This window comes from Acyrthosiphon pisum, chromosome A2 (genome assembly GCF_005508785.2).
Source record: "Acyrthosiphon pisum isolate AL4f chromosome A2, pea_aphid_22Mar2018_4r6ur, whole genome shotgun sequence".
In the NCBI taxonomy this organism is placed as follows: domain Eukaryota; kingdom Metazoa; phylum Arthropoda; class Insecta; order Hemiptera; family Aphididae; genus Acyrthosiphon; species Acyrthosiphon pisum.
In genome coordinates this window covers 70,410,897-70,427,079 of record NC_042495.1, presented here as the reverse complement: position 1 = coordinate 70,427,079, position 16,183 = coordinate 70,410,897, and the positions used below count along the sequence as shown (strand labels likewise).

Sequence of the window (16,183 nt, the reverse complement as noted above, 5' to 3'; positions counted from 1 at the left end):
TCAGACCTCTACCACAGCCCTTTCCATGGATCTTAAGTGTACATCATGAACAAATGGCTGCCGGATTTAAGCTCGTGTCTGCTTGCTGTAAATCAATGTTGCATTGTCCCCGTTTATCTCTTTTTATTATTATTATTAGGTATTATTATTATTGTTTTATATTATTCATGTGGGATTATATATATATTTTTTTTTCAGGTTTTTTAAATCTCAATTCCAATCAGCACCTCAAGTCACCGTCCAACTACGGTCTCATGGACCAAATAGCAGCCCTGCACTGGATACAGGAGAATATAGCAGTATTTGGTGGTGACCCTAGTAACGTAACACTAATGGGTCATGGCACCGGGGCCGCTTGCGTCGGTTTCTTGATGGCATCGTCCGCGGTACCAGATGGTAAGTGTCCAAAAATGAATATCGTATTTAAACCTGATAAAAACGATTTGTACAGTGTATTATGAGGATCCAATTTAGTACTGTGGTCGATTAAAGGTCATTAATAGCGACACATTATTTTAACCGCTTCAGTTACACCTTAATATCTTTTTCGCAATAAATATACTAAATAAATATTTATTCGTATGTTCAATTTTACAAATAAATCAAACATATTTAAATTATCGACTTTATAAGTATGATGTATATTATGCTTATTATGCATAGTGAATACCCGTGTATTTGATTAATACAAACATAATATAAATTATTTACAGCCGTTAATATTGATAATTTAACATTAAAAAAATTTATATCCATAAATGTTTGATGAAGGTAATGCTGACATAGGTAAAAATTCGTATTTTTCTAACTAGAATACCTATTCATGTTTTATTAATTTTCATGATATTTAAAAAAAAAAGTGTTTGAAATATAATACCCTTTAGATGGAAAATCAAACAATAAGCTAAATACAATTATGTATCTAATTTTTATGTACTTTTAAATGTTGGGAAACATAAGTTTTAATTTATCTAATGATTTAAATTAAATGTAAAAACTATTTCTAATTTGTATTTTTATCCTAATAGTTGGATAGGTATCTAATTCTGTAATGCGTGGAATAATATCTATTCATACTGCGTATTGTAGATAAATGAAGGGCAGACTACTTTTTTATAAAATCAAAATAGTACATAAAAAATTCAATTTATTAGTGCATGGAATAGAAAGATATATTATTATACGCGTACAAACTATAAACGCCTTTGTTGTTAAAAGGAATCGTGCCAAATCTCTTGACTTTACTTAAAAAAGTTTGTTTTGTGAGAGATTGTTTTTGTCTTTTACGTATCCTCACTATCACCATAGCAACACATTATACTATTTTCGACCAAGGACGTTAGAAATGATAGCAATATTTTTGTGGTTGAAAATATTTTAAATAGGAATGTCATGAGTTATTTTAAGTTAGAAAATAGTAAGAAGTTTTTTTTTGTACATTTTAATTAAAAATGTATGACAATACTATTATTAATCGATCAAATAGTATTCATGATTTAATTGAATTAAACGAAATTAAAAAAAAAATAATAATAAATCAGATATTTTGAAATTCTTGTTTTATTTTGCAGTTCATAATATATTAGCTTAAATATGTTTTTAGGCCGGGAACATATATTTTATTTTTCTAACCGATATTCCTAACCAATTTTGTTTTTATGGTATTACTTATTTACAAAAACACATTTATGGTTCATAGATTTTTCTCGTAGAGGAAAAATATCGAGAGCGGGCTATAGTTTTTATAAAACGTTTACTATAACATACGAAGATTGTGGCAGTTGTTAGTTTTTCTAGTTTATTTAAAAATATTTTTGCTGATACTAATAATAAAATAGTGGCTTGGTATGTGCATTCAGTTACTAAACCCGTTCTGATTGTACGCACTGGCCGGTGTCACTAGCTCCCGGATAGTTGACCACCCTAAATTTTTAGTGACAAACCCTTGTCACACATACTCACACGTGTTAAAAAACCTACAGTACCCTCCCCTACAGTACCCTAGGCTAATGACCTCAGCTGTCGAAGCCTCAAACACAGTAAAAAAATTAATAATAATAATAAAATAACATATAATATCTGGGTGATACAATTATCAATAATAATTTTGATTCAATGATTTCTAAAGTAGGCATGAGATTGTGATTTAGTCAATTATTATAATAATCCATAAGAAAAACGAATCTCGTTATCTAGTCTGATCCGGTTGTTTTTCAGTAATTTAAATATAATTTTGCTTTAATTAATATTACATTTACTTGAATTTCTTTATTAATATGGATTCAATAAAATAAAAAAATACTAAATATTATTTTGTACTAAGTCTTACATAAGCCATTTTTTGAATCATAATACAATATAACAATAGGTATTAGGGATTTAAATCCTACAAACTATATTTTTTTTTTTTTTTTAATGTTCTTTTTATTTGTATTTTCTTGGTTTTAGCCGATAGATTAATTGAATACCTACTGAGCTATCGGCGCTTCACTCAATAATAATGTTTTACCATACCCAAAGTAGACTTCAAACGTATAATAAAAAATATCTGATCGAGTTTTCGTGATTCTTGTTTTTTTATAAGAGGGCTATATTTAACATCACAATAATTATGGCTCCAAAAACTATGGACTTTGCCCGAAAACGATTAAGGGTAATCCGCTTAATTTCGAGTAGTTTCTTAATTCTTTGTTCATTTCGAAACCAGTGATATATGATCCACTCTAGATTGCAACGTCGTGCTCGGGTGCAACATTGAGGGAACAGTTGTTAAAAAGCGCGTACGGCATACCAATACACGGCTAATAATAATTAATTTTTTTTGTAGCTGCAGAGGGGGCTTTTATCGGGTCGTTTATAACGTCCCGCTCGTCGTTTTCCCCACCGACTTTCACGGAATAAACTCCTATAAAGACATAAAGGTTTTAGCCTTTCTCAGGCCAAGATGGTGTGATATGAATTCGTAAGCAGAGCCCGAGAAGGGTCGATCCAGTCCGACCGACCGTAAAATTCCTGTTGAGATTTATTGTCTGTGGCCTGCGCTGTGTCGTTTCTTTTTGTTTTCGTTCGAATTCTTACGGATTTTTTTTTTGTGTTCACTTCATTGTTTCCCCCCATCGTACGTTAAAAACAAATCCCGTGATGAATTTTGCCAGAACGGTAGTTTTTTCCTTTAATTGTGCGTTTGGTTACTATTTGCTTTGGAATTTTCTACATTAGAGTATCGGGAAAAACTTTTACGCTGGCGCCACAAGATGAACTCGAGCCGCAATCGTATAGTCTCACGTCACATTCTACGCTCCCTCTTGTACAATGTGATGGTACTTCAGAGATACTCGACCAACTTAGTCTAATGGATAATTTGAAAGTGCAAAATGTTTAAATTACCAAAATTAAGAGTCCCAATAAGAGCAACGATTTGTTCAAAAAGTACTTAAAATGTTCGAGTGAAATGTCGAAAATATATTTATTTTATGATACTTGGACTATTTTTACATTTCTACAGTTGTTAACGAAGTAATAATATTCTCTGAAACATAAAATATTTTTTTAACCGATTTCAGATATATGTGGCTTGATGCAAGAAGGGCCAATGTCATATTTTGACAATGTTCAGGAATTTAAAATATTAAATTGGCCAATTTCTAAAATTTACATAAAAATCTTAAATTTTATGTTTGAACTCTAAAAATTCTGTTACTAAATTACATTTGTTTTTATTTCATTGTATGACACTCATTTTGTTTTTAAGTGTAATTAAGTGAATTTTAGTTTGACATTGGCCCCCCAGAAAAAATAAAAAAATTACTTTGGTTTGACATTGGCCAAAAACTAAAACTTAAAATAAACAATTTTTAACAATTAAATAACTTGACTTTTTTTATGAAAACCTCATAATAATATTCAATTGATCATAATGTTAGTAACTCCTACATTTATAAACTTTATTAATTGATTTCGAAATGGCCAATGTCGTGGCTATAGATAATATGTAGCCAATGTCGACATAGGCTTATAATACATTGATTATTATTTTATCGATTATTGTCAAAAAGGCCAATGTCAAATCTAATTTGGTCATACAGCATATGCTTATATATATATAAGAGACATTGGTCTTTTTAACACAAGTAATATAAGCATATTTTAATGAAATTAGTCAAATAATCTCAATTTTGTCAAAATGTGACATTGGCCCTTCTTGCACCAAATCACAGATGTCATTCCTATCATTTATATGAGTTTTATACTATGATATGACTTATAATTTAGAAATTATATTTTATATTTTTTTTTATAATCAGAATATAAAATAATTCTCATAATAAATAATAATATTGCATTGTACCATTCGCTATAAAGATTAATATTGATGGAAAGTTACCTGCTCATACCTATTATATTTATATAGTTCGTGGTTTTGTTTATAGCTACTACCATTAGGTGATTTGTAGGTTTTTTGGTTTATTTGAATTCAATATTTTTTTTAAAAGAATCATTCCAAGAAACGTACTAAAGAGTTTAGAAAGTAGGTCAGTTAGACATTATTATTAATTGTTATGTTCATAACCATGTATGCTATGGTTTATTGAAAAATATCATAAATCATGTGAGTACCACAGAGGAAGCATTTAAAATAAAATGTATTGCAGAAATAAATGCATAAACATGGATATTTAGAGAAAATCTACAATAATAACATTAATAAATTAATAATCACTTATGTAATGTACAATATATGACATATATTATAATTTCGTAAAATATACCTAGTGCAGTAATAAATATAATGTTATACGTCATGTTTGGTCAGAAATCAGAATATCATTTTAAATTTTAATATTACCATTTAGGTAATAATAATCATTATAAATGTATTTTAGTAGGTGGTGAGCAAAAAATTATAACGATACAATGTTGTGTTTATAGTTTTATACAGTAAAATTTGCTTGTAATACACCCTTGTACGTTATATCTACTATACTATTAAATATATAAACTGTAATAACAATTTTTACTTTATGAAATGTATAAAACATAATTTTATTTTCAGTTAACATAAAATTATTATTATTATTTTTTTTTACTAATGACTCTTAAGGACATAAAAATGAATACTGTTGGTCTACTAGCCAAAATCTACTACAATAGATTCTATATCGTATTTATATTTAGAGTTAAATAACTCTATACCATCTAAATCCTATAATCTCTCATCTAATATCATGCACTATTCCTGATAAACTTCATACTACGTCGTGTCGTCGCCTCAAAAGATGCTAGTGCCGTAAGTCGTAACCTTCTTAATTAACCAGTGTGATAAATAAATAAATTTTGTCTTAAATTGTTGTATCAATGGGTGGCTCCTCTCAACACGTGTTTTCGTTTGTATGTTATTTATTATTATTATAGTATGTACATTGTACATTATCAAATTTACTCTTCATGTTTGAAATACAGATAATAAAAATTATTTTGATATTAACTAAATACTATTAAGTATAACCTCTGCGCCAGCATATTAAACGCTTTGTAAAATCTTTTAATGTTTGATAGTCTTAGCCGTACGAGGATATAATGAATTTAAAATAAGAAGAAATACCTTAACAAAAAAAGAGGAAAACTGAACTAAAATATACTTAACGAGATAACTTATATCATGAAATAATTTATATTTTGAATAACCATGTTGGAAATTTGGAAGTTATCTATCACGAGTAGCTATTTATTTACTTCATTTTCTTGCAATTGATTTTACCGATAAAAATTATTATATATATGGGACTTTACTTTTATCTTCAAAATATTTACATTAAACTGACTTCTCACCACTCACCATTGTACAACCATGTTTGGTGAAAGTTTCATAAAACCATATCTGTGGCCTGTGCAGTAAAAATGTAGACATTTACACGATGTTTCCAGAACTCTCTCAACGCGACGGCCGACGAATCAACATTGCCTTATCGATTACCTGAATTGTCCCGGTGCCGTATCAACAGTTCTTCATTTCAGTGCTTCAATACTCATCTGTCTCCACTTTTTTTTTATATTAAGTCCCCTGCAGTGACTTTCAGCCGTTTCTGGTTTCCATGGTTCTTCTATTGTACCTATACCTCAGAAGTACGGAAACTGTGCGTCATGGATTCAAGGGATTTCATGAGAATTTGTCAAATACGTACGGCACATAAGAAAAAAAATAATGTGGTTTACCCCATGTGTTAAAAGTCACAACTACAGCAGTCATTGAAATTTCATGTGTTTTCTTCGATATCACCCATGTTATTCGTTGAAAACTCAAATTTCTTTAAAACAAAAAAAAATTTAAAGATTTTCTTCTAAGAATTTCTCCCTAATACAGTAATACCTAATATTCAACCTTACAAGAATTGAAATGTGAATACACATAAAAAAAAATCGTATTTTTCAAAATACATAGTATTAAAAACCAATCATGGGTTACTACGTTGATGTTAAATTTAACTAAACTTAAATTTTTTGAATGTAATTTTCATTAACCTAATTTTTAACTTGACTGATTTTTATTGTTGTAAATTTAATAAATAACGAGTTACCTACTTTTAATCGAACCTAAGTAACGTCGATTTACGTCGATTTATAAATAATTAAATATTAAATATAATACAATTATTATTGATGATGCATTATGCATAAACATTTACTTTTTATTATTTTAAGCCATGTTAGTGGCTATTTACGCATTAAAAAAAACTTAATACGTTAATTGTCAGTTTGGTGTTAATTTCCATATAACTTTTAACTTGAAAAAAAATAGGATAACTATTAACTTTAAACTTTATAAAATGTTTTCAATCAACTTAACTTAACTCAATTAAAAATAATCACTTACTTGGCCAGGCTTGTTAAAAACTTAGACTTTACGCCAAGTATTTAGCGCAATTTTTGGTGTTCGAACAAAAATATTAGGCTAATTCCGCGCCACCTCGGCTATCGCATCGCCGCGTGGGATTACTACGGATCGCAAGCAGTTTGTTTCTTGCATTTTAACGGTTGATCGCCATGGCAAAGAGGTATAACGTCCACGTGTACTTACACCGTTGGTTTCCGAAGGGGGGGGGGGAATAATAAAAACTAAACGAATGTTTCGTTTGGCCGAAACGTGTATGAACGGTCCAATGACGTTTATGCAGGACGATAAAAAACAATAGTTCGGCCGACCGTAATAGCAAGAGAAGGGGGAGTGGCGATACGATTCTAATATTTCGGACTTGAAGTGTCTCTCTAAACGTCGATAAACGCAAACGGTATCTCGCCTGCGATCCCTGTTATTCCCCCGTATTATAACCTTTATTGTGTTAGCAAAATAACACTTACACTCAAAGACGCTGACGACATCTGTGCAAAGTGCTCACCATAAAATCTAGAGAATTGAAAAAAAAAGAAATTTCTAAATTTTCTTCTTCTTCTTCTACTAGTATTTATCTTTTTGAAAACAGTAATTTCCACACTATAAAATTTATAGTGTGAAAATTACTGTTCTTAATTATTTTTTAAAAAATAAAAAAAAATTTATTTTTATTCTTAAAAGTACTTATCATATAAATACTTTTAAGAAAATTCCAATTACTTAATTATAATCATCAAATAGTTAGTCAAATATTTAATATCATCCACGGAACTAAGAAAATACTTGAGAAATATACTGAGAAAAGAGTTGTTATAACACCTATTGAATGGCACTACATCCTCGAATTTGAATTTTTATTATGAGTGCGTTCGGGTATTGACTTTTCATTTCAAACGAACAATTATTGTTTGATGTTAAAATAAAAACTGATAGGAAAAACATTGTAAAGTATATTGGGTATACTTTTTTTCAATAGACCTTGAAAAATATATAATTAAGTAAATTAATAATAATAATAATAATTTAGTGAAAATCTGTTAGCAGTATTAACGAACAAATTTAACAATATTATTATAGTATTATAGTATTATTATTATTATAGTTTTATCGTAAGGGTAAAGGGAGGAAAACAATAAATTGTATGGTACCTCTTTTAACGTTGTCTGCAGGACAAAATAGTATTCTATCGAGGTCGCCGTATCTTCTAAACACCCCGTAAAAATAATTGTAATACAACAAAATAAAAATTGAACATAAAATAATATATTAAATACGTATTATTATTTATTTTGTAATTCCGTAACAATATAGTATAAAAGTATCATCTAAACACACACACACACACACACACACGCACTAACCACTCATAAAACGCAAACTTTTACCAAATCGTATAAATTTTGCACGCGTCCGTTTTCGATCCGATCGTTTTCACTTCGAATTTTTTTTTTTTTCACGGCACCGGTGATTTATGTACGTCGGGTTGTACGCCACACCCCGTTGACGACGGCGTTTATTATATTATTTTTGTCGCTCGCGTTTTTTTTTCTAGCCTCGCAGTACACGCGGCTTGTAATAAATCCGATTTTTTTTTAATTCGAAATCATTTGTTCTCCGCTTTATTTTCCATTAAGCCGTCACACCCGAGCGGCCGACAGTCGAACGACGCCGAGGAGGTATAGTGGCTGGCGGACGTGACGGCGGGCGGCAATCGACTGCACAACGACCGTAGTTTCTGTACAATATAACATAATTTATATATATATATATATATCACATGACCACCTACTACTAACTGTGTCTGGTATACACGCCATACACGTGGTTTGTGGTGACAGCGGTATACAGCGGCTTCGGAGGGGGTTTCCGATCGCGGTGCAGTTTCCGGGCGAATACCTGTGCGGGGGCGGCCCCGGCAAGTACAAGCGAAAATCGGTCGGTCATGTTTTTGGGGATCGACGCGATTAAGCGCCATGCGACCGATCGGGGTGGACCGCGGTCGAATCGCGGTGAACGGACGTCATTCGGTACGGGCCAAGTCCGGTTAGGTTATTATTATTATGTTGTACTCTAATATTGTACACGTCATATCTGTGCTGCACTGACAACAATATGTGGTGATTACGCCAATTGTCATTCTGCGATGGTCGTCCATTGCGAGTGACTCACTCATTCTGCCACAAAGTATAATATAATATTATTATTTTAATGTTAATATTATTAGATCGAAGTGCACTTGGCGAATTGTATTTTTTTTCGTTCCCCGGCCCATACACTTCATTGTTCAGATAAGCATTCGTAAAGACTTTCTGCCCACGTTATGTTATTCACGTAAGACATAGTCGAAATCATTGACGTTTGAAATAAAAAATCATAATAATATTTTGATGATGATTTTTTTATTTAATATTATGGCCTTATTTTTGTGAAAACATACATAAACTTTGAAAAACACTAACTAAATAACAAATAACAAATACTTGACTCGTTACCTACTCATATTATACTATAACTAATAACTGAAAAAAAAAACACGTTAGATTTATGAATTATACAAAACCATAAACTAAGATATATATAAATAAATTGATACATAATTGTCGGCGGTAACATGTAATTTTGAGGGCAACAATAAAATAGACAGATCTTATTTCCATCTCTAGAGGCGCACTTCTAGGCTACCCACTCTTGTGCCTCGGTGTCGCCTTTGTTCAGAAGCTTCTGTTTTTCCTTCATATTTTGTTAGACAGCATAATATAATATCGACGATGTGCTTGGAGATTTGAACCTGTCCAAATTCACAGAGTGGTGTATCTGACATTTTCCATTTATCTAAGAGAAAAGAAAATTCAAAATCACTTTCCCACCTTTTTTATTATTATATTTTCATTCGATTTGATCAGCTGTACACAACTTGTAATAGTGTCGTCGGTATACAATTTAAATTTATCATAAACATTTACCTACTAGGTACATATATTGTAACATACATTTTGTAATTTTATGTTGATTTTATCATGCACTTATTGGTTTGATGATTACATTTAGATGTTTAAATAGAGTCGACGCACGAACATTTTCATTTCAGCACATTATATTTTTTTCGAGAATTAATACAAATGAAAATTATAATTAAATGTATAGGTATATATTATTTATCTAATGGATATAAGTTAAATATCAGATTTGTAACATAGATCATATTTTATGTATTTCTCAGGAAGTGCGTATTAAGAATAATGTATAATAATGTTAATTTCCAATTAATTAGATCGAAATATAAATTAAAAAAATTGTTTTAAGTCCATATGCCAGACATTGGCGCAATTAGGGGGGGGGGGGTGCAAAAGTGTCTTTAGCACCTCTCCAAGTTCTAATTTAACACCCATTGTTTTTTTTAGGTGTAACTATCATCATTATATTGAAATACCATAAATTGTATATGTTTTTAAAATATGAAATATTATAGCACCCTACGTTTTAAAGGTCTAGGTGCGCTTATGATTACATTTTATAGAGATTACATTTATAGAGCTGATATTTTATGAAATACTTGAAAAGTCAACATTTCATAAATTGTCAATTTATGTTAAGTATTTCAAAATGAACGATAATATTTTAAACTTGAGGCTGTATATTATGGCAAAGAATTATGTTATATACATAAAACGACTGCACGAGGGTTGAACTTACGAGAACACACACGGTGGGACATATCCTGTTATATATAATATTATATTGTACACCATACAAATAATGTACCTATTCGCCGCCGCACGCGTTAGCCATACGTTTCGTATGCTCATTCTCGACCGGAAGACGTCACGCTTCGCCGACGTGATTTACACGCCGTACGACGTCGACAATGGCTTTATATAATAGACTCGCCCATGAATTAATATAATATTATACACGCAAAGACGAGAATTCCACGTCCAGCGTCGTTCGCAAATTTACTGACCACGTTGTATTATACCATTAGTTCGATACCCATCAAATGCGTCTTCCGTTAGATTTGACGAGGGTCGTACATTTTTCTTTTTCTTATTTTTAATGGAAAATACCATTTTAAAGACTCTTTGGACGTATTGAACACATCCCGTGTGCGTGCCTCCGACGAGTATCCTGCATGGACGCGGCGAAGTTTGTCCATCAATTTCTGGACACTGCACGCTACTGTTGTACACTTGTACCTAAGCGGTTTTTTCATACCTATCTACTAAAAAAAGTGGTTTTAATAGGATTATATTGAGTATCGTATGGAAATTATAAATTTATCGATTGTACTCGTGAATATACCTACTGTAACTGTATCACTATTGACGTGATTTTAAATTGATTATGCCAAGAAAAGAATATTAAGATACATCATTTTTTTATTTTTTTTTTAAACCCACATAGGTATTCATCAAAAATAATAAATTGGGAACTTTTAAAACAAAATATGAACATTAAATCAAATACAAAATGTTCATACCTAAACATAGTAACTTAGTTGATAGATATATTTATTATACAAGGCCCTAATAATTAACATTATGTACAATTAATATTCCATAGACAAACCATTAAATAGATTGAACATTACATTTGATATAACAGTTAGGTAAAGGCTTAAATAGATGAATTAAAATGTACATTATCAATTGTACAATGCATAAAATTATCCAGCATATACTTGTGATAAAATTTGATTTATTGCATATCATAGGTATAGGTAGAGTAAATGTTTATATCAATACTTATATTACAAATATGTTGATGTCTGATGTATAATTAATATGTTCTTACAAATAATAGTTATAAAAATGTTATACGTACCTACCATATTAATATAATATACCATACCTATACATTATAGGTACTTTATATTATGCTAAAGGAAACTGAATATAGGAAGAATGTATATAAACAATAATAAATCGTGTTAGATAGGTAGTAAATAGATAAAAATACGTAATAGTTTGTTTAACAAAAAGTTTAAATAAATTTAAAGTGATGATAGAAACTTCAATCCGAATTTATTATAATAATTAATACAAACAATTGCCATGTAAATGGGTTAAAAATTGAATGAGCAATAGTTGACATGCTGTGAAAAATTAAATAGTAATATTAATTATTATTGATGTATGCTGTACAATGTAATATAATTAATAGTATACCCTTATATTCAACTAAATTAAAACGAAAAATTAGTAGGTATAACAAATTAAGAATACAAGTGCTCAAGTGTCAATACAATAATCGATAGACAGTAAAAACAAAAAAAATTAAAGTTACACAGTAAAAGTATTCACGAAACAAAAAGTTAAAGGACCTAACGGAAAACGTATTCGTTCATTTTGACGCAAAATAATTTAAATAATTCTATTATCAATTTAATGTATGATGAATAATTTTGCGCTTAACGTGTGTCGCATAGTAATTCTATGTATGGACATGACCACAATATAACCGTCACAATCTATTTATCAAATCACGTGTATTGGTTGTGATTATAATTTATTTTAAAAATTATTATTACTTTATAATATATACTATTTATTGTTATGCAATTGTGTTAAGTTTATTATACACAATTTTTTTTTACCATTATCTCTTTAGTATGCGACTAGGAAAAAAATGTATCAAGACAGAATGAAGTGTGAGAGAAACAGAGAGTGGGAGAACCCGATTCAGAGCTTTTAAAGGGTGACACACCAATCACGATATTCCAATATACCTAACATAAAAAAAAACATAAATTTGATAACGTTTTCAGCATCAAAAAGCCTGACGGGTTTGTGTTGAATATGAAAGGACAACCTCCAAACTAATTCAGATGCAACCATGGTTATATTTAAATTAGCAAAATGTCACACAAAAAAAATAAAATGTGTAATGGCCCGTCAGCGGCCGTTTGATTGCACTTTAAATAGGAATATAAGTGCAACAAAAATCGATTAAATAATAAATAAAATAAATATTTATTTATTTATAAGCAATTTGATTGATCGCTATACATACTGGTACGTATGGTGAAAATACACTCAAATAATAGCCAAACCTTCTCAATGTTATTTAAGGTTTAGCTATAAATATTGCAAATAATCGTTAAATTAAAATTATGGTATACCTAATTATTGTGATAAACATGTAATTTAAAATGAAACGTCTAAATTTGCCTAAGATTATTATAACCACGCATACATTAAAATGAAAAAATTAAATAATTTGTAACATTTTGTTTGTATAATTCTTGTCTAAAAACAATTGTTAAAAATTAAGAAATTTAATAATAATACCATCAAAGTTTTTCGAATATAAGATGAATAAAAAAATACATTTATTTGGCAGTTATAAATTATGTTGTTAATTTAATTCTGTTGTAAATTGCCATAATTGTTTTTAAACTTTCAAGGCGATAAAAGTATTTAAATAAATAATTACATCAAACAAAGATGGCCTGTCAGTCTATATTGTTAAGTATATTTTATGATATACATATTTATACTATCGCTATCTAAGTAATTTATTTCAATATCGGTAATACTATAAGTTACATTAATAATTTCCGAAATCTTTGTTTGATTATATTATTAATATTAATTAACTATTAAAATATTATACCTATTATCTATTTAAATTATTGTTATTAACTTTTGATTCAATAAAGGATTATTGTAGATTGGCAATAGCTTAAAATCAATCTTAATGTTTTGAAATCCAAATTGTCCAAATCTTTATATTCTCAACATAAAATATTTTTGAATAACAACAAGATAACAAAATTTGTTTAAGAAATAGTCGATGTTACCTAATATTTTTAAAAAGCTAAAACTACAAATTTAAACCTATGAATACATTTTTAAACTTTTTGTGAACATTTTTTTATTGATATTATAATATTATTATTATTATAATTTATGTATATTAAACTTATACGCAGTTACTGTGGTCAGAAATCTACCCCTGGACAAAAATAAATGTTAATGTAAAAAGATGATACCTATAAATTATAAAATATTTGGCCATATTGCCGTAATCTTGTGTACATTTAGTATTTACACTAATCAACGTTAATATTGTTATGTAATTTATTTGGTTTTTATTTGATATTATTGAATTCTTAAGCTTTTTAATCAATGAACAAAACAATGTATCAACAAGGTACATTGAAAAAACAAAGTAGTTTTCAAGATTTTGAGTTCGGAAAAAAGCGACATTCATTTTTATTTATATAGATAATAATAGATTATAATATATAGCATACTTTAATCTGGATCTCACCAATCTAGGGCCCTACCTACGATTTTGAATGTATGCCATTAAATAATTTTAAAGTTTATTCTTGTCTAAAATAAATTTTAAGTACCTATATTATGGAATACTTACCAGAACCAGTAATGAAGCTTTTAGCTACTCTGGATTTTTCTCTTTTGTAGGATGCTTGAAGGGTGACATTTTCTTCTTTAGTTCAGCAACAGGTAAATTCATTAGTGAACTTATTTCATTCCACGCATCTTCCCTTAAAGTCTTATTGTGGTAAAGTGGAGATTTACTATTTTACAAAAAATCTTTAGCGCCATACACTTTTCATCATCTATTATGCCACGAACGAATTTTAACGACAAAACCGTCCCAACTGCTCGCGAGCAATTAACTAAAATTCCTTTGCAACGTGCCTAAATACCGACGCAATTTCGCTCGCCACGCAGCGTGTTCGAGTGTGGCTACTTTTGAGTTGGCGCCGTTAGTATATTTGACAAAACTTATTTAACTTATTTAATTTTTATTGCATTTATGGACTACCTATTTAAAATGTGTATAGTTATTACTTATTATAGAATGCAGTAACTGCCTAAATAGACACAAGAGTCCTTATTTGTGGCAGCCACGCCAAATAGTAATTATTATATAATAAATAACAATATATAAACTAGCCTAGTTATTATTACTATCTACTTAACTAGGTACATAATACTAGATTTTTTAACTTATCAACCGCAAGAACAAGATCTAAGGATGCAGCTTTTATGTGGTGAAAATCTCGGTTCTTTCCTGCGCAAAACAGTTTTTTCTATGTTGTGCATTTGTAAGACGGAGACAACGCATGCGGGTATAGCGTCCTCTTAATGCCTGCATATAAACACAGTAAACAAGTAATAACTGGTTCAATAACTCACAATTTCGTCAGCTGGACAGCTGCGACCTATACATATAAAACAGGGATGGGCCGAGAGAGGGGGAAATGAGGCCTCGGCGCTCGCTCGGTCGTCAGTCTACATGCGCAGAAGCGGCGTGTAAAACTCAAAATAATTTGCTAAGTTTCGTGATTTTTCCGTATTTAGTCAAGATTTGAACTTTAAATGCTTAGATATAAAAACTGTGGTTATTAATATTTTTCAAATTTCATTGTAACAATATAGGTAGTAGGTGCCTTGTATTAAATTTTCAAGTATTTTTTTTCAACAAATAAAATTTTATTGACATTCATATACAAAATACATTCATCGTTCCACTTAGAATCTAAAATGTATTAATACAATAGTAAACTGAAAATGTTCCTAAACAGTTCAAAACAAATCAAAATATTTTGAAAATTTTATCGTGTATAGGTAGATCAGATAATTAAAAAGTAACACTGCTTATTTTAACATTTATTAAATGAATGCAACTATAATTTAACAAAATAATTTTTATAAAATAGATTTCTTTCTGATGAGGTGAAAAAGAAAATGTGGGTTAAAGCTATTAAAAGAGAAAATTTTGTTCCTACTCGTTACAGAAAATTTGTAGTAAACACTTCACAACCAACGACTTTTACCAAGGATACTTAAGGAAAATATTGAAACAAACGTCGGTACCTATACTCCGGCCCACGAGAGTCCATATGTCAGAACGCGTCCGTAACTGTGCATCGGCACGTTGCCGAATAGTGGGAATGGCATCATGGTGGGAGAAAACAGACGTCACGTATTACTATATGAATGCGCGGTTTTCGTATGGACTCTCGTGGGCCGGAGTATAGTTTCTTCAATAGTGATCCTACGAGTAAAAGCAAATTAACATATGGTGATCACTCTTATTTTTGGACATAATGATTATCCTAACTGTCTACAGTTTAGGTATGCCTTAAGATATATTTTACTGCATGTTTCAATCAAACAATCAACTGGAAATTGTTCCTTATTGACTTCTCATTAAAATTTATTGTTTTTATTGAAATAGAATTATAAAAATATGAACAGGTAAATTAATATCTGACACTGCAACAATCCATGTTAATTTATTGACGGACATGTGCTTTAT

General features: G+C 29.8%; 1 protein-coding gene across 4 annotated transcripts in view; it reads left to right on the top strand.

Annotated features, from left to right (window-relative positions):
- Positions 1–16,183, top strand: part of LOC100168952 (neuroligin-4, X-linked-like) — a 365,515-nt gene that overhangs the window by 240,388 nt on the left and 108,944 nt on the right. For all 4 annotated transcript variants that reach the window (XM_029490516.1, XM_029490517.1, XM_029490518.1 and 1 more), the window contains one exon: positions 199–396. In XM_029490516.1, coding sequence (XP_029346376.1) covers positions 199–396 — 198 coding nt within the window. The remainder of the gene's footprint in view (positions 1–198; positions 397–16,183) is intronic.